This window comes from Mytilus californianus, unplaced genomic scaffold (genome assembly GCF_021869535.1).
Source record: "Mytilus californianus isolate M0D057914Y unplaced genomic scaffold, xbMytCali1.0.p SCAF_13, whole genome shotgun sequence".
Lineage (NCBI taxonomy): Eukaryota > Metazoa > Mollusca > Bivalvia > Mytilida > Mytilidae > Mytilus > Mytilus californianus.
This window is the reverse complement of record NW_026262615.1, coordinates 1,721,844-1,742,512: the sequence shown is the minus strand read 5'-3', so window position 1 is coordinate 1,742,512 and position 20,669 is coordinate 1,721,844. Positions and strand designations below refer to the sequence as shown.

At 33.8% G+C, this 20,669-nt stretch overlaps 1 protein-coding gene across 2 annotated transcripts; it reads right to left on the bottom strand.

Moving 5' to 3' along the window:
• Window positions 1-1,933: 1,933 nt before the first annotated feature.
• On the bottom strand, window positions 1,934-16,052 carry LOC127722991 (zinc finger protein 91-like). 2 transcript variants are annotated; one of them, XM_052229404.1, is made up of 6 exons: window positions 15,966-16,052; window positions 13,727-14,023; window positions 9,262-12,437; window positions 4,878-5,011; window positions 3,553-3,740; window positions 1,934-2,671 (listed from the first exon to the last, which is right to left on the bottom strand). In XM_052229404.1, exons 2-6 carry the CDS (start codon window positions 13,926-13,928, stop codon window positions 2,055-2,057), a joined length of 4,317 nt encoding a protein of 1,438 aa, XP_052085364.1. In that variant the 5' UTR covers window positions 13,929-14,023; window positions 15,966-16,052; the 3' UTR covers window positions 1,934-2,054. The 2 variants fall into 2 exon arrangements, with proteins under 2 accessions (XP_052085364.1, XP_052085365.1); XM_052229405.1 differs by lacking the exons at window positions 1,934-2,671; window positions 3,553-3,740 and adding an exon at window positions 3,784-3,898.
• Window positions 16,053-20,669: the final 4,617 nt, after the last annotated feature.

Below are 20,669 nucleotides of genomic sequence, written 5' to 3'. Positions count from 1 at the left end.
ATTTGAATTACCTCCCTTACACTGTTTTAAATTATCTTAATTGTTCATTAACCATTACTTTATACATAATTTAAAAGCAGTGTAAGGGAGATAATTTCAATGATGTATTTGATTTATCTCCCTTACACTGCTTTAAATTATGTTTTGTACTAAAGTATTTGTCCATTAATGAGGACAACCTTGTTTTTCCCCCTTTTTTGCCCCTAATTCTTAAACGGTTTGAGCAATAACCCCCCAAAGCAAATCCTAACCATCCCTTTGTGGTATGGAAACTTGTAGTATAATTTCAGAGAGATCCATACACCGTTCCACAGTTAATGTCTGGAATCTAGAAAATGCTTATTGTTGGCCCCTAATTCCTTAACTGTTGGTACCATAACCCCCAAAATCAATCCCCACCTTCCTTTTGTGGTATTGAACCTTATGGTAAAATTTCATAGAGATCCATTCACTTAAACTAAAGTTAGAGTGCGAAAACTAATGGGTCTTCGGACGACGACACCAACGTCATACCAATATACGACCACAAAAATTTTTTTGCGGTCGTATAAAAAGTCAGCTGCATACAATCACTATAAATTTTGGTTAGCCTGTGGCATAAACAGGGTTCTCACTGAGGCGAGTCCATGAGTCCTGGACTCATGAAAATCTGTCTGGACTCACCATTTTCAAAACTGGTGAGTCCAAAGATGCATCAAGATTGTAATATTTTGTATAAACTGAACACACATATCATTTTATTATAGAAAAAGTTTAAAAGAAATCTGAATTTAATGTCATTTCATTGCTCTATTACATGTAGGTCATGGAGACTAAAATAATAAATCATATTGCAATAAAATATCTTCTTCTTACTGTTGGACTCTCCATGGCCAAAAATGACGAGTCCCTGGACTCGCCTTCAAAAATCCTTAGTGAGAACTCTGGGCATAAAAATATCTCATTTTTCTTAAAGATGTGAAATCCAGTACAGCTGACTTCACAGGTGCATTTAACTTAATCATAGGCTTGCACCTATAAAATGATATGCAATGCACTTGATTTAAAATTCATATCTTAGGTTTCTTTCATCATGATCATATGTTTACATATTTGGACTATTAGAAAAGTATTATAAATAAAAAGAGAGTTGCAGAAGTGCACAAAAACTGAACATCAATGAAACAACAACTCATATATCCAATATTACTGTGAATACTAAAACAAAAACAACATCAAGAGCTAACAGGGAAAATTAGATTGGACAGGGAGACCGTATGAAATTTTTTATAACAAATTACACTTAAATGAATTTTTTTTTTAAATAAAAATTTTATACAAATAAATCATGCTTACAAGGGGTATTTTCCAAAAATACCAGCTGAGAGGTTAACAAATTTCCAATGCTGTTAGGCAAATACCCCTTTTAAGCATGATATAGTTGTTTAATTCCACCGAATGTTCTTTGTATCCATCTCAACAAAAAGTCTAGAGGTCTTCAGACATAGCGTTACTTTTACACATGGTATTTCCCATCTGCTGTGGTATTTGCTAGTAACTACCACGGCACATGGAATTCCCTAATGACAAATACATAGCAGAGAAAAGAAAATCTCAATATCTAGAAAATTTGTGAAAAATACCATTTCTCTCATCCAATCATAATACAACATTATTACATAAGGTAGAATTAAACCCGTTATCAATCAATTGATCCCATCCTAATTTTCAATGCTGCTTCACATTGTAAAAGGAAACACATTTTTTTACATTTTCAAATCTTCTTGTTAACACAGTCTCCAACTAATTAAAACTACCTTAAGAAAATTTGGAAAATAAATAGTAAAACGGTGCCCTATAATTGTTAATTTCTGTGTCATTTGGTCTCTTGTGGAGAGTTGTCTCAGTGGCAATCATACCACATCTTCTTATTTCTATATGATAAAGGAAACAATTCTTGAAAAGTTAGCATTTAATTCATTACTTTAGACAAATTACATCCATAAGTCCAAAATAACAAGTTTACTTATTAAATAATGAAATTTCTTCTAAATCTCATTTATCAAACAACAAATTTAAAGTTTTTCAAATCGAACAGGGTCAAACATTAAATGATCAGCTGGTGGTAGCTGTTCAAAATTGGGTACTATCTGTGTAAACGTTGCTGGACTTTGTGCAATCTGATTGTCTGTAACATTGGCAGTATGGACAATCAATGGGTTAGTGTTGCCTTCCTTCCTTGCCATTCTGGCAAATTCCAGATATTCTGTGTCGCATGTATAACGGACAGGAAGATCTTTATGCTTAGCCATGATGTGTTTGCGGCAGTTGCCACCGGTGGCACATTTAAAGTCACAGTATGTACAATGGTAAGGCTTAACTCCTTTTAACTGATGCTGAACTCTTATATGCTCGTTCAATTTGTTGCTAGTTTTAGTTTTATAACCACAATGGCTACAGATTTTGTCTTCCTCCTTTGACGAATGTTTCCATTGTTTATGTGTTCGTAACGTACTGGAGGTAACAAACTTAGAATCACATTGATCACAGACATAGTTCCTGATGTTATTGTGACCATTCATATGATTGTTAAATTTACATTTAAGTGGAGTTTGGTATGGACATCGATCACACTGGTAATATTGGCGACAGTCACCTGCCATCTTCATATTATGTTGGTGCCATACATGTGCTAAAAAAAAATAAATATTGATTTATTAACAGATTTTAAGTATTTTTTATAAAGGTACAATGTTAATTTTATCAATTCAGAAATAAAAAAGAAATACAGCCCTTAGACTTCAATAGTTTTATGAAAATTGTCATTTCCAGACTTTTTCCAGGCCGTACTTTGACCTATAATTGTTTACTTTTTACACATTGTGACTTGGATGTAGAGTTATCTTATTGGCACTCATACCACATTTTGCCATATTGCTGCCGGTTGGGTATTTGTGTCATAAGGGTCTCACATCTAGTTTTTTAAAATTCATCTGTTGGTATTCTAATTATAATTTACTCTAAATTCAGAATTTTTGCAATGTGCTTTTATCACAGCGAAATTTCTACTGAATAATGATTTGATTTTTGGCGTTTTAATGCCACTTTTAAGCACCGCTTTTGGGCTATTTCGTGGCGGCCAGATTTTATTGGTGGAGAAAGCTGGAGTGCCCGGAGAAAACTACCGGCCTTCGATAGGAAAACTGACAATCCTAGTCAATTAAGATTGCAGTCGAGTGCACCCGCACGAGCAGGGTTCAAACTCACAACCTCAGTGTTGACTGGCTAGTGATTACAGTAGTAACTACTTAGACCACTCGGCCACCGAGGCCCCCTCTACTGAATAAGAATCACATTTTAAATTTTAAATGCATTATTTACCGAATTTTCAATGATCAATCTCACCTTTTTTTCATTCTTCAAAAATTGAAATGATAAACGCATGCCAAAATTTCTGAATTTCAATGTTTTTCCAATACTGCAACTGTGATCTGAATTTTCTATATCATGAAGAATAGCACATTTATTAGTTATATTATTAAGAAACTTTACAATTTTAAAATCTATACTTACTCTGAAGTTGATTTTTAACACCGCACTGGAATGAACAATAATCACATTGTAACTCATAGTAATCGTTGGTATGGTAACGTCTGATGTGCTCCTTCATGTGTTGTTCTGTTGTGAAGGACTTCCCACAGCTCTCGCATAACGCTGGCTTTAACTGCAAATGTACACTCCTAACATGTCTTAATAAACGACTGAAAAATAGTAAAAGAACTCTGACACAACGCTGGCTTTAACTGTAAACGTACACTCCTAACATGTCTCAATAAACGACTGAAAAATAGTAAAACAACTCTTACACAACGCTGGCTTTAACTGTAAATGTACACTCCTAACATGTCTCAATAAACGACTGAAAAATAGTAAAACAACTCTTACACAACGCTGGCTTTAACTGTAAATGTGTGCTGCTAACATGTCTCAATTAGAGACTGAAAAATAGTAAAACAACTCTTACAAAACACTGGCTTTAACTGTAAATGTGTGCTGCTAACATGTCTCAATTAGAGACTGAAAAATAGTAAAACAACTCTTACAAAACACTGGCTTTAACTGTAAATGTGTGCTGCTAACATGTCTCAATTAGAGACTGAATAAGGAATGAGCTGTCAAATTGATATCAAACTGGGTTTTCTGTATTATAGAAGGCACCTACCACAATAATAAAAGAACTCTTACATTATGCTGGCTTTAACTTAAAATGTATTCTCCTAGCATGTATTAACAAGTAAAAAGCCAACTACTGATTCCATAACTGCACATTTATATTCTATTGAGAGAACTTCTTTTCATTTCAAGGGTTACAATACTAATATTCTTTGAGGGACAAATAAACATGTTCTTAGTATTATTGCTAATTTTTTACCTTATTAAATGTGTTACAATTAAATGTGGGATACAATCCCAAAACCAACTTTAAAAAAAAACAATTTCTAGTAACAATGACCTTGACCATATTGACGCCAAAATCAATAGGCTTCTTCCCCTTCACTAAATTTTCAATCTGTATAAGTTTCATTCTAATCAATCAAAGGAAACTTCAGTTACAATCAAGAAACCATTTTCCAGATTTTTTTCTATTTTTAGTAACAGTGACCTTTATCTTTAACCTATTGACCTCAAATCAATTTTTGTTATTTTGGTAAGTGATCTTGAACTTTGACTTATTAACCCCTTAATCAATTCGCTTATTCCCCATTCATATATCTTCTAACTGTTTAAGTATCATACCAATCAAGCAAGAGATATTCAAAATATCATCCGGAAACCATTTCTTTTGGACCCACTAAGACAGAGTGACACACAGTCACAATACTAAAAAGAAAACTTACTGTCTATGAGCACAAATGAAGTCACATTGCTGACAAGAAAATCTCTTTTCTGCAGTATGGTTTCTCTTATGTTGTCGAAGTTCTGTTGCTGTATAAGCTATTTTATTGCAGCCATCAACATCACATTTGTATTGCTAAAAAATGAAACTAGAGGCTCTAAAGAGCCTGTGTCGCTCACCTTGGTCTATGTGCATATTAAACAAAGGACTAAGATGGATTCATGACAAAATTGTGTTTTGGTGATGGTGATGTGTTTGTAGATCTTACTTTACTGACCATCCTTGATGCTTACAATTATGTCTGTCTATAATGAACTTGGCCCAGTAGTTTCAGTGGAAATTATTTTGTAAAAAATCACAAAATTTATGAAAATTGTTAATAAAATGCTCCGCAGGGCGCAGCTTGATACGACCGCAGAGGTCAAACCCTGAACAGTTGGGGTAAGTATGGACACAAAATTCAAGCTTGATACAGCTTTGCATTTGGATTGTGATTAAATATTTGACACAGCATAGGTTTCTGACACAGAATGAATGTGGTCTAAGAACTTAAAAATTTTAAATTGGACATTCACCTATTATGGTCCAATATCCAAAATCTAAATACATGGTTAGATTCAGCATATCAAAGAACCCCAAGAATTCAATTTTTGATGAAATCAAACAAAGTTTAATTTTGGACCCTTTTGACCTCAATGTGGACAAAGTTGATAACGGGGCCCAAAAATCAAAAATCTTAATACAGTACATGGTTGGATTCAGCATATCAAAGAACCCCATATATTCAATTTTTGTTGAAATCAAACAAAGTTTAATTTTGGACCCCGATTTGGACCAACTTTAAAACTGGGCCCATAATCAAAAATCTAAATATATGTTTAGATTCAGCATATCAAAGAACCCTAAGAATTCAATTTTTGTTAAAATCAAACTAAGTTTAATTTTGGACCCTTTGGACCTTAATGTAGACCAATTTGAAAACGGAACCAAAAATTAAGAATCTAAATACACGGTTAGATTCAGCATCATAATCAAAGAACCCCAATAATTCAATTTTTGATGAAATCAAACAACGTTTAATTTTGGACCCTTTGGACCTCAATGTGGACCAATTTAAAAACGGGGGCCCAAAATCCAAAAACTAAATACATGGTTAGATTCAGCTTATTAAAGAACCCCAAGAATTCAAGAATAAAACCCCATTGAAATTGGTTAAGAAATAAGCAATTTATACGAAGTATCTTCTTTTGCACAATACTGTGCAATTAAATATTTCTTGCTATTGCGCAATACAGTACAATTGACAATTTCTTGCTATCGCGCAATATTGTGCTATTGGATATTTCTTGCTATTGCGCAATACTGTGCAATTGAATATTTCTTGCTATTGCGCAATACTGTGCAATTGAAGATTTCTTGCTATTGTGCAATACTGTGCAATTGAAAATTTCTTGCTATTGCACAATACTTATTATATAATAATTTACACATCCTGTTTGGTGTGTATCTCCTACCATATCATTATTATTTGCTTTTAAATATAAATCAGAAATAACCAACTTAAAATGGAAAATTTTAAAAGAAAAAAAAAAGGAAAAAAAGAAAAAAAAGGAACCCCCCCCCCAAATTTTTTGAACCCCCTTATGATTCATCACCCCCAAACTAAATCCCAGCCTTCCCTTTGTGGTATGGTACCTTGCAGTACAATTTCAGAGAGATCCATACACTTGAACACAAGTTATTGTCTGGAAACTAGAAAAATGTGTTTTTTGGCCCCTTTTTGGCCCCAAATTCCTAAAATATGGAGACAATTACCCCCATCATCAATCCCAGCCTTCCCTTTGTGGTATGGTACCTTGCAGTACAATTTCAGAGAGATCCATACACTTACACACAAGTTATTGTCCTGAAACTAGAAAAATGCTTGTTTTTTGCCCCTTTTTGGCCCCTAATTCCTAAAATATTGAGGCAATTACCCCCATCATCAACCCAAGCCTTCCCTTTGTGGTATGGTACCTTGCAGTACAATTTCAGAGAGATCCATACACTTGAACACAAGTTATTGATGGAAACTAGAAAAATGCTTATTTTTGGCCCCTTTTTGGCCCCCAATTCCTAAACGTTTCGGCAATTACCCCCAAACTCAATTCCAGCTTTCCCTTTGTGATATGGAACCTTGTAGTACAATTTCAGAAAGATCCATTCACTTACACACAAGTTATTGTCATGAAACTAGAAAAATGCTTGTTTTTTGCCCCTTTTTTGGCCCCTAATTCCTAAAATTTTGAGGCAATTACCCCCAAAATCAATCCCAGCATTCCTTTTGTGATATGGAACCTTGTGGTACAATGTCAGAGAGATCCATACACTAACACACAAGTTATGTCTGGAAGTTACAAAAATGCTTATTTTTTTGCCCCTTTTTGGCCCCTAATTCCTTTACTGTTGGTACCATAACCCCCAAAATCAATCCCAACCTTCCTTTTGTGGTATTGAACCTTGTGGTAAAATTTCATAGAGATCCATTCACTTAAACTAAAGTTAGAGTGCAAAAACCAATGTGTCTTCGGACGACGACGACGACAATGACTACGATGACTACGACGCCAACGTCATACCAATATACGACCACAAAATTTTTTTTTTTGGTCGTATAAAAATTGATTATAAAGGGCAATAACTCCTTAAGGGGGTCAATTGACCATTTTGGTCATGTTGACTTATTTGTAGCTCTTACTTTGCTGTACATTATTGCTGTTTACAGTTTATATCTATCTATAATAATATTCAAGATAATAACCAAAAGCTGAAAAAATTTCTAAAAATTACTAATTCAGGGGCAGCAACCAAACAACAGGTTGCCTGAATGGTCTGAAAATTTATGGGCAGATAGATCTTGACCTTATGAACAATTTTGTTTTTGAAAGATTTGCTCGAAATGGTTTAGATATATGAGCCAAAAACTGCATTTTACCCTATGTACTATTATTAGCCATGTCAGACACAATTTTAAACTACATACCCTAATGATGATTGTTTACAACTTTGGTTAAATTCATCTTAGTAGTTTCAGAGAAGATTTTTGTAAAAGATAAAAATTTACGAAAAATTGTTAAAAGTTGACTATAAAAGGGCAATAACTCCTTTAGGGGTCAACTGACCATTTTGGTCAAGTTGACTTATTTGTAGATCTTACTTTGCTGAACATTATTGCTGTTTACAGTTTATCTCTATCTAAAATAATATTCAAGATGATAACCAAAAACAGCAAAATTTCCTTAAAATTACCAATTCAGGGGCAGCAACCCAACAACAGGTTGTCCGATTCATCTGAAAATTTCAAGGCAGATAGATCTTGACCTAATAAACAATTTTATCCCATGTCAGATTTCCTCTCAATGCTTTGGTTTCAGAGATATAAGCCAAAATCTACATTTTACCCCTATGTTCTATTTTTAGCCATGGCGGCCATCTTGGTTGGTTGGCCGGTTCACCGGACACATTTTTTAAACTAGATACCCTAATGATGATTGTGGCCAAGTTTGGTTAAATTTGGCCCAGTAGTTTCAGAGGAGAAGATTTTTGTAAAAGTTTACGGACGCAGGACGACGGACAACGGACGCCAAGTGATGAGAAAAGCTCACTTGGCCCTTTGGGCCAGGTGAACTAAAAAGAACCTATTTTTATGAAGAATCGAAGAATCAAAGCAACAAACCTTATTGTTATTTGGTCTGCATCACCAGATTTTACATTTTGCTTAACTTGACACCGAATTTGTACTTACATTTGCAACGCAATAGAGGCCACATGTGGAGCAGGATTTGCGTACCCTTCAGGAGCAAATAAGACCACCCGTGTTTTTTAGAAGGGTTTACTTCTGCTCAGTCTTTAGTTTTCTATGTTGTGTTATGTAGACTTTTGTTTGTCTTTTGGTCGGTTTTTTTTTCACTTGCGTTGTCAGTATGTCTTATCCACTTATGAGTTTGAATATCCCTTTGGTATTATTGCCTCTCTTTGGCATATTGATACATACAACAATCACTTTTGCTCAGTGGAGTCAGACATTTTCTCTTCTGACATCAGAATATAACTGATATTTCTGTGATATTATAAACCTGTATAAATATCAATATTTGAGGGTCTGGATGGGGTTTTTCCTTTCCGTATTTTTAAATTTTAAGGTAATTTTTCGCTATTCTTTATATGTTTCGCCCATTCTTCTCTATTCTTTATATTTTATCACCTCATTATTCTCTATTCTCTACTTTTTTGGCATATTTTTCTCTATTCCTATTTTTGGGGCCATTTTTCTGTAGTATTGGCCCAATATTCTCTATTCTGTTAACCCTATCCAGACCCTCATATTTTATATATAAAGTAAATACCTTAACATCTGGGTGAAGAATCCCATGAGCCTTGAACTGATGTATTCTCAAAAATCTTTTTCTCAGAAACTTCTTACTACAAAATATACAGACAGGTTTCTTCTTCTCTGCTTCACCATGGTGTTTGGACATATGTAAATCAACAGAGTATTGACTACGGAATGAATAGCCACATACAGGACAATGATGCTGGACTTGTGGATGCAATTCCATAACATGTACTGTCAAAAGATTTAATTTTCTTGTTGAAAAATCACAATTGTCACATTTGTAAATATCATCTGCTGTATTTTCATTCTCCTCTTCATCAATAATCCAGGCATTAGTTGTAGCCTTCATCTCTTCAAAGTCATCAAAATTTTCTGGATGTTCTCGTACCCCATGCTTCTTCAGCGAAACTAGGTGAATAAACTTCTCGCCACAGAATTTACAGGGTATACCATGTACAACAAGTTCATGAGCTTTGAAATTTTTCATTGTTGGAAATATCTCAGAACATTTCTCACATTTTGTTATCTTCTTCTTGCATGTTTCTGAAACTCTGGTAAAAGATGGATAACCAGTTGCCTCCCTTGCCTGTTCAAATGTATATTTATGAACATTTTGTAGATGAGTTGCTAGGTTACGAAGATTGGTAAAAGTTTTCTTACAATCTATACAAGTTATATCCTCTTTTTTCTTGACAACTTTGCATGGGTAACCAGTAGTTTTTCGTGTCTGTTCAAAAGTATGACAATGGGTATTTTGCAAATGACGGGCTAAACTGCTAACATGAGAAAATGTTTTTTCACATATTTCGCAAGTTGTTGCCCTTTCTTCAGCAAATTGTAACTGGAATGTACTTGTTTTCAAGAATGATTTTCTGGAAAATAAAACACTGCGTAAATTTACATGTTTTTTAAGACTACAGAAGATAGTTCTCTGTCCCAGGTGATGTTTCTGGTGTTTTCTCTTAAAGTGCAAGGAAGCACTGCTGTAGTATTGAAAAGATAATCCACATTTCAAACAAGTAATCCGGTTTCTTTTGCACCTTTTCTGTTTTCCATTACTCTGATTCAGCAAGGATCCAGGAAAGTCACTTTTGCTGGTTTCAAATAACCCATTTTGTCCACTTAAGGCTGAATCTTGCAGCAGTGATAAATGCCCGCCAATTTGACCGGTAATATTTGGCGTCTGGAATGATAACAATTCAACAGAATTGTGTTCATTTGTTATGGAATGTCTAAAACCTTCAACTTCAGCAGGCATTTCTTCCCGTACTAAAACATTTGATTCCCTTCTTGCAACACCAATATGGGTTGCATTAGTCTTTTGGGAGACATCTTCTTTCGACTTAGGTGTCAAGTTATTTGAAGCTTTGTTTACAAACTTTACATTTGAAAAACTCTGACAAATATGTTTCTTCAGAACTAGTTGGCTTTCAAAACATTTTGAAACAAATATTTTCTTGTGTCTTATTTCTCTATGATTTTTATGTATTAACTTATTTCTACAGACTGACGACTTGGGACATCTATTACACCTGTATTTCTTTGATGGCAATATAACATTGTACTTGATTTTCTTCCTCTTATACGATGAACTTTGACTTTCAGTGATTTCAGATAGTTTATTAATTTCTTTTATAAATCTTTCTTCTTTTTTCCTTTCGACTCGTTTTTCTTTACTGGACACAGATAAATCTTTTAGGAGGCTTCTCTGTTTCTGTAGCCGTGTTGTTATGTCATGTTTGTCATGTTTGTCAACTCTTGATGATTCCCTGACACTGCCTTGCCTACAGTTTACACTGACATTCTTTTGTTTGTGAAATTTAACTAAATGTTCTTTCAATTTTCCCATTATTAGAAATTTTTGGGAACATTTTTTGACTGTACATGGAATATCAGGTGCTAAACGTTTTTTCTTGTGAACTATGCGACAATGTGCTCTAAAGTCATTTAAAGTATTAAATTCCATCTTACATTCATCACATGTCTGGGCTATTGAATTCTGGTATTTAAAATATTTTGGATAGCCGGTCAATTTCTGAGCTCTTTCAAAAGAAATTTTGTGCTTTTGCACTAGATGGGTAGCTAATCCACGCACCAATTTGTAAGTTCTGTCACATCTGAAGCATTCACATTTCAGAATTTTTTGTTTAATTCTCTCAATTTTTTTCTTTCTTTCTTCAAATGAACATTTCCTTTTTGTCATGTTTGTAGATTTCCTTTTTCTAGGTTGTATGTTTCTGTGTTTCACATTAATGTGGAATTTGATATGAGAGATATTTTTATGCCAAATGTTACAGATTTTACAAGAATATCCTTCTGTTTTGACCTGTATATCTTTATGGTGTTTTTCATATAGTTTCTCAAGTTTACAAGCTAGCAATTTTGCAGGACTCTTCTTCTTCAGATTGTTCATGGAATGTTTAATTTTTTCAATTGAATGTTTTGAATGAATCATCAGTGGATGACGTTTTTTATTTCTAGTTTGTTTCTTCTTTGCAAGGTTTGTTAAATTTTCCCTTGTATATCTATTCCTTCTCTCTTTCACTGGAATCAAGGATTTTTTTACCTTATGCCCTAAACCATTGTTTACGACTGCATTCCTAAAGGTATTGTTTAGGACTGTATTCCTTAAGGAGTTGTTAAGAATTGTGTTTTTTACAGAAGCATCGATTCTTTCTAACCTCACATAAGCCTGTTTGATTGATTTGTCTGGTTTCCTAAATTTACCCTTTCTCATGCTGGTCCAAGGCTCATTACTAACTCCCATTCCATCTTCCCATAATGCATCACCATCATTATCTTCATCCTCATCAACAGTTGGAATATCATCACCTGGTACCAAATCATCATCACCTGGTACCCAATCATCATCATGTTCCCCTACATCAGCAGACCATTCAAAATTTTCATGGTCATATGCTTTATTTTTTTTTTTATTTCTTCTACATCTCAAATTTTCACCATTTGGTATAGCCTTAGTTACCTCCCTTTCCTGTTTTGCCTCTGACTGACTTTTTCGTAATGACCTTCTTGAGATAGGCCCTTTCTCTTTTAAATATTTTTGTAGTGATGGTATTTGTAAACTATGACTAGCATGCTGTAGCAGGGGAAACAACTCTTTATGGAGATGACAGCTGCCGATATACACAAAATCTAAAATTTCCTTTAAAACTGCAGTTTCACAATCTGTTAAAAAAATTAACTTTTTAAGTATGAAACATTTATACAGTATATAGAATTTTCAAACGCAATTAACTACCTGTACTTTTATGTTGTGTCATCTGTACTATTATTTGTCTGTTTGTCTTTTTATTTTTGGCCATGGCGTTGTCAGTTTGTTTTCGATCTATGAGTTTGACTGTCCCTCTGGTATCTTTCGTCCCTCTTTTAAGTAGTCAGTACTAGGTACTGACATAATATTTTACAACAAACCTTTCTGAAATAGTCTGTTAATAAATTTAGAAATAATTATAAAACTAAAATGACTAAGATTTCAACACCCTCAGGCAAAGTTGACCTTAGATGGATTTGGCTACTATCTTAGGTCCTTTTTAGTCATATAGCTGTTCAACTGTTTCAGTTCTTATACATCCTTTGCTTTCAAATATTTGTTACTCATGAACGTAAATTCAAAAAAGCGCTTCAGGTATCTTGCGAAAGGGTTCTTCTTACTAGTCAAGTCAGGATGTGGTACATCCATAATCTGAAACATTGACTAAAAAAGTCTAATTGATTGCTTGGAGGATATCAACCGGGATTAATTCCTTTGTCTTTATCCTTCTAAAAATTAAAAAAAAATAATATTTTTTTAACCTGTTCCTTGACGTTTTTGTTGTTGCATCATGTGTATGGATCATCAAAATAACAGAAAACTGTTTTTGATGACTTAAAGAAAAACAATCATTCAAACAAGTTTTCTGGTAAGGCAATCACAAATGTGTTTTTATTTATTCCAGCAAATTACCTTAAAATTTCTACAATTTTCAAGTGTTATAGTGTGGATTCACTTTTAATTCGAGGGGTACGTAGTACCAATTTTCGTTGATTTTGGGTCATAGGTTAACAACGATGGAAATTTTGGCAAAACCATGAATTCAGATATCCAGGAAAGTAGATTTATTCCTCTATCCATCATGTCCATGAAAAATAAATGAATCCAGAGTATATCAATATTTCTTCAAGAATTTACACAAAATTTTACTGGTGCTTTCAAGATTTATTTCTGTGAATGGATGAGTATTGAACTTGTTTGGTGAATTCTTAAAAGATCTAAGACAATTACGACTTATATAGATGGATTTGGCTATTATTTTTATAGCTCTTTTTTGGTCATCATATAGCTCAACAGTTCATATACTTCCTTGGCTTTCAAACAATTGGCATTGAGCATTCCTGATTAGGTAAATCCAGAAATGTGCTTTGGATGCATGAAATTTATAAAGTGTTGTTTTCATTTTTTGTATATTTGATCTTACCTACAACGATGGAGACCTTGGAAGGATCTTTCCATTTCTCCACCTCTGCCCTAATTGCATCAGAAAATGCTGCCACTACCAGTTTGTGAGCCAGAACCGTTGTACCATTCTTTGTAATAATAGACAGATCACATAGAGATTGACTTTTGTACAGTTTATAGAGATAATCTGCTAAGGGTAATAAATGATGGCTGCTTGCCATTTTCCCTCTAAATTCTGTTTCTCATTGTAGAAATCAGAAATCTGTAAACAATATCACCCTTTGTAGGAATCATTCTGCCTTTCTATCAAACGAACCTGCAATAAAAAGACAAGGTTTATTTTGTTTTTTGTTAGTAGGAAGTTGATTTTGTAGTTGAATTGTTTAACATTTTGTCGTGTGGGAGCCTTTTTCAGCAGTGTTGAAGGCCATACAGCATGTTCAGTCACCTATAGTTTTCAGCAGTGTTGAAGGCCATACAGGCCATGTTCAGTCACCTATAGTTTTCAGCAGTGTTGAAGGCCATACAGCATGTTTAGTCACCTATAGTTTTCAGCAGTGTTGAAGGCCATATAGCATGTACAGTCACCTATAGTTTTCAGCAGTGTTGAAGGCCATACAGCATGTACAGTCACCTATAGTTTTCAGCAGTGTTGAAGGCCATACAGCATGTACAGTGACCTATAGTTTTCAGTAGTGTTGAAGGCCATACAACATGTAACAGTCACCTATAGTTGCTAAACTAATCTATGGTAATGGTTTTTTATTTGATTTTTTAATAATGTTTTTTACAAATATGTGTGTATATATAGATATTAGATAAGATTATAATTTTGGTATTGCTGGTGTAAAACACATACAATTGCTGTTAATATTATGGGACCTTTAATGCACTTATAAAGCGATAGTTTTTTTTTTGAAGATATGAAAAACAACTTTAACTTTGACCCTTATTAACAAAAATTTCACCTAATACTCAAACTGGTGCTTGGGGCCGTCTTAAACTTGCAGTATTGTGAGAGTTTTTGCTCGCTGTTGAAGGCTTCACTAAGATGAAGAACAGCAGTAAAAGCTCTGTGCCTTTGCTTTTTGTGTATTTTTATTGTGCATGTACTGATTTTGTGTCAATGGATGGATACCGGGACTTATTCTTTCTTTTCTAAAATACTTAAAATTCATAAGTCAAGTAAGAAAAAAACTAAGTTATGCTTAATAATGTCATGTTAAATATTGAAATTGTATACGGTTATACAACAATGTTATAGAACTACAGACTGTAACAGATGAACCCTTCCAGAAATTATCCAGGGACACAGTTGTTGTCCTTTGATTTTAGTTGGCGGCAAATAGAGTGTCTAGTGCGCACTGTGAGTTGGACTTTACTTGCACTGTTTTTTCATTCACCTTCCAAATGTTTGTCCTTATATATTTTATGCATAAAATAGTAAGGCCAGTTAAATAACATGTAAAAAAAATTGTGCTCCATGAATTTGTTCATGTTTTAGGTAAAGTAGTAATTTGGTCCAGTTGGAAACGATCTAAAACTAACTATGCCTTAAGCAGACAAACTTAATTTATCGTCAGATCATATATGTTTTCGTACGTCATATTAATTCGTACTAATGCTTTTGCAATGGAAATTATGACGTCACTTTTAAGGCATTCTTAATAGCACGAAAACCCATGAGACGAGGATAAGACAGTTTTTGCCAATAAATTTAAAGTTTAAGGGTGTAATGGTTATTTTTTAATCATAAACTTTTTTCAGAACTTAACATCAAATTTAGTGGCAAAAACTCTCAATCAAAATATTTTTTTTTTCATTCTCTTTGATTAAAATATTTGTTCTTCAAATTGGGAATCAGAAACCCCCCTCTTTCAGATTTAAATGGTTGAGTCCCTTGTCCAAATAATTATGACGTCTTGAAAGGCTATTTCAAGTTTTTTGAGTTACTAATAGAATATTCGTGGACACAAGAATTGTGTACAAACTGACGAAGGAGGAACAGACTGCATGTTCCCCCTGTTTTATGCTTCGATCGAAACGACAGCGTCACCGTGTACAACGTATTACGTATGCTATTTTGCTGCATGCTGACCACTATTGCATGTTACATTTGTTCTGCCCTGTACCGATACGCAGACATCGTAATATTAAGTATCAGTCTTCTACAAATTTGCATTTATCGTATAATGATGATAGACTACAAAGTTGGTCATTGCATATGTAAAATTTGTAAGAAAAGCTTGAAAGCTGACCTATATTATTTTGCACTTTCAGTTTATTCCACAAAATGTCCGTTCACAATGCATTGCACACGAAACTACAGTACCATCATGATTTTAGTGTCGTGTGCAATGTAAACTGGACCTTCCAAACTGTAAAATATGAATGAGTTAACGAAGAAATCCGTCTTAAAAAAAGCAACCAGTTTATACTTCATTCCCGCGGAAAAAGTAAAACAAAATCTTGAAACTTTTTTTGAAGATTTTGTTATTTAGAGAATTCGGTGTCAATGACAAATACAAATATCTTTATTTTACTAATTAGAGACAAAGAGAGTCAAGAAGCGATAAGAAGACGAATTAAGCGAAAAAAAAAAATATGTGTAATAAAGTGATTTTCATTTTTTCGTCATACCATGGATTCATATTATTTACTAGATCTATATAAATCCTCGATTATACCTGGGACTGTTATGTCCCAGATTATACTGATAGGTGAAGTAATGATCAGTAATTAAACATTTGTAAAAATTATTTTTAATCTTCAATCAACATTAAACCTTAATAATTTAATTTTGGATGTAACGCGTCTTCTGATTGGCTGACGTTGTTTTGTTTATTAGCTCATAGACATAATTTTGTCATGTGACCGTGACGTCATCAACGATTTTTCATGGTTTACTCCGGTTTAAAATGGAATTTAGAATTAAATTATAAGAAATGACTGTAATATTTTTTCTGTCTATTCGAAATAACATAAAAAATGTGGTGCACACTTTAAAATAACCCGCTACGCGGGTTATTCAGTGTGCACCACATTTTTGATGTTATTTCTTCATAGACAGAAAAAATATTACAGTCATTCCTTAAATAGATATCGTTCATTATCGCACCGCGGGCAAATTATGACGTTGTGATTGGTGAGGGGGGATAGGACCTTTATCGGGACTCCGGAATCATGTGTTTTTAAGCTCGGGATTTCGGGATTGATCCTTTCGGGATCCGGGAATTTTTTTTTCGAATTTCGGGATGTCGGGATTTTAATTTTTTTAAATTCGGGACCTCGGGATTCCGCATGTTTTTAAGCCCGGGATTTCGGGATCAGGACCCCTCCTACCCCCCTCCCCCCTTAATTGGTTAAACGCCGTCACGTGGTGACCCCCTATGGATCCGTAAGGGGTTAGTAAATTTCATAGGGGGTTCATGACGTCACGTCTACTGTTAATGGAGACGTCATCTGTTGATGTTGTTGTATTTCATTGTTTATTTTTCTACAAAACGCGGCAGGAAAAGTCCGTCACGTGGTGACCCCTATGGATTCGTAGGGGGTAAGTTTTCATATGGGGTTCATGATGTCACGTCTACTGGTAATGGTGACGTCATCTATTGATGTTGTATTTCATTGTTTTTTTTTCTTCTTCTACAAAACGCAGCAGGAAAAGTCCCGCGTGCGATAAATTCGTTATACGGTTCACTACTGACCCCCTGCGGATCCATAGAGGGTTAGTAAAATCCATAGGGGTAAAGCCGAAGGCCGAATCTCCTATGGATTTTACTCACCCTCTAACTTATAATGATGCCGCAATACACAAAATAAAATGATGTATATTAATTTTATTCACGTTTCAACTACGTTTTTCTCTTAAACGTTTGATTTCCGAATATCTAATATATATCAAATGATAGAAAAACCTGCATTTTTATCAGAAAATCGGTGCTAATTATAATATAAAATTTAAAACTTTATAAACCATCAAAATAATCAACTATTATAGGATTAAACGCCTTTTTAAAGGAATTTATTGGTGTATAAACTCGACCAAGTCACTCACAAACAAATAAAAGTCCGAAGGACTTTTATGATATGTTTGTGAGTGACTTGGTCCAGTTTATACACCAATAAATTCCTTTAAAGGACTTTTATTTGTTTGTGAGTGACTTGGTCGAGTTTATACACCAATAAATTCCTTTAAAAAGGCGTTTAATCCTTATAATTCTTTACAATTGGAGATAAGGAATATATTTTTCCACACACGTAACCTCTATCACACGTAATTAAGTTGTATATTTGTGTCATTGAATAGGCCTGGCGCACGAATATATTTGTTGGTTAACGCAAAAATATGTACTCCATGAAATTTGCTATCTGATTAAAAATAAACTACAAAAACTCTTATTATCATCCAAACGAATGTTTTTGTGTTTAATTTTTAATTTAACGATTAACGTGCATAGAAAATAAATTTTGTTAACGTCGGTGTTATTGTCGCCGCCATCTTGTTTACATTGGTTACGAAAAGAAGTTCGGTCAACGTCGTCTATCGAAAAATAAACAACGTCAAGATCAACTACCGGATGTCTTCTCGACCAATCATATCAACGTATTCCCTAGTATGCAAATCATATAAGAATTATAATGTATTGACTTTTTTTCTAGTAATTTATATTTTTTATTAGAATATAAACTTTCTTGCTGCTAATTTTGTTTTCTGAATTGTACTTCTTGTCGCTTCTTAAATTGACGCTTCTTGTCGCTATAAAATCTTCTTGTCGCTAATTAGTGAGACCGGTTCACAGAGGTCATTTCTATTTATATGAATAGAATCACAAAAAATACAAAAATAATAATTAAAAATAAATAAAAAATACGAACCATAAACATTTTTATTGCAAGATTAGTTGACCATTATTAGTTATGCATGATTTTTAAAAACACATAAATAATTCAATTATACATGCTAATAATGCAAAAACTTCTCTATTGCATGGCATATGATATTATGAACTGAGACTACTATACTAATATATAGTAGTCTCAGTTATAAATTATGAAACTTTTTTATTATGCAATTATGCTTTATTTACAAGCGCGGACCCAGACATTTTAAAAGGGGGGGGGATTCCAACACAAAGTCATGCAAGTCATATAAAAAGGGTGGGTTCCAACCATATTATCCCATACTGGCAAAAGCATTAATTGTCAAGCTAAAAGGGGGGTTCCAACACTGGATTGGCTAATTATTACAATGTAAAATTTTGGTTTTAGTGCAAATATTGAAATCATCAAGAATTATAACTTTGCAGTCAGATTTTATTTTATTGAAAAGTTGTAGAAAAGTGAAAATTTATTTTTTGAGCGTAAACTCAAAAAGTTTCAAACAATTGTTTTGAAAGTTTGGTAACATATAACAATTACCAATTATTGGTTAGGATTTTGGTAATGAACTCTATATATTTCTTTTTTATTCTCAATATAAATTTGTTTTCTATTATTCGACCTTTTATATACTATCAATATGCTTTTCCTATAGCAAGTGGGACTGAAAGAGAGGCGAAAGATACCAAAGGGATATTCAAACTCGTAAGTCGAAAACAAACTGACAATGGCATGGCAAAAAACGATCAAAAGACATATAACAGTTTACAAAACAAAGCATAAAAAACTCTGGTGCTCCGGGAACGGTAAGCAGATCCTGCTCCACAATGTTGCACCAGTCGTGTTCCTCCTATAAAATAGGTTGATGATTAGGCATCACGAAATGGCGGATTAGTAATTGACTTGATCTTATTTAACCCTAAGACACGACCAAATTCAAACCCAATGGTTATGTAAATTTCTAACCATGAAACTTAACCGAATTGAAAATTTGAAATTGAAACATCCTTTTTATGACAAGAGATAGACAAGACATTAAAACATATGGAAGGTCAATAGTTCCATATGGCCTTTTATAGCCGACTATACGGTATTGGTTTTTCTCATTGTTGAAGGCCGTACGGTTGTCTATAATTGCTTACATCCACTTTATTTGAACTTTGGTGGATAGGTTGTCTCATTGGCAATCATACCTCCCCTCCTTATTTTTATATATAACTTAAACTATGGCTTTAAAAAATACCAAGAACACAAAATAAGAAACAAGTAAGACCTTTGATCTTCTCCAAAATCAATATCTTGAGAGAGAGAGAAAATCACATTGACCTTTGACCTTTGATATAAAAAAAAACCCGCAAGAAATGGAATAAAACATGATTTTGATTTGACTCTTATCATTTTATTGAAAAAAGATCCATACATAGCACTCAAGATCAATTAAAACGAAAGAGAAAAAACAGTTTACAAATAAAGAACACGTCAACAGATAGAATTAAAAACAAAATGTAAAGTATTGAATTCAGCAACCATTAGATATCACCAATAATAACATATGTATATCGCCCAACAAACACAAACGAAGATTATGCAAATTCACTTGGAGATACAATCCGTGATGTCAGCATAAATATCCTAAAGAAGACTATATTGGTATGCGGAGACATAAACGTGCCTGATGTGCACGTGGACTTGGAGAACAACAACATCAAAGGCAAGATGTAAAAGAACTAAGGAGTTATATGAGAGTATCGTGTCAGTCCTAAAGGTTGCAGCACTAGAACATATAGTTGGCTACCCAACAACAGATAATTTAATTTATGCTTCCTACACTGCTGACCAATTTGAGACACTACGGAACACTCATCGCCATCTGCAGGAACAATTCTGGGTCCTCTCTTATTTCTTGTTTTGTTTACGACATTCACAGAATATATCTTCAACGGCCAGACCTTTTGTGGAATTGCCTTGCCCTATTGTACCGTAATATAAACGGTATAAAAGATGTTAAACAACTACAACAAGACATTGATACTCTGCATAGATGGAAAGTATGGTGGCCGGATGCGGCCATTTCGCGTTTT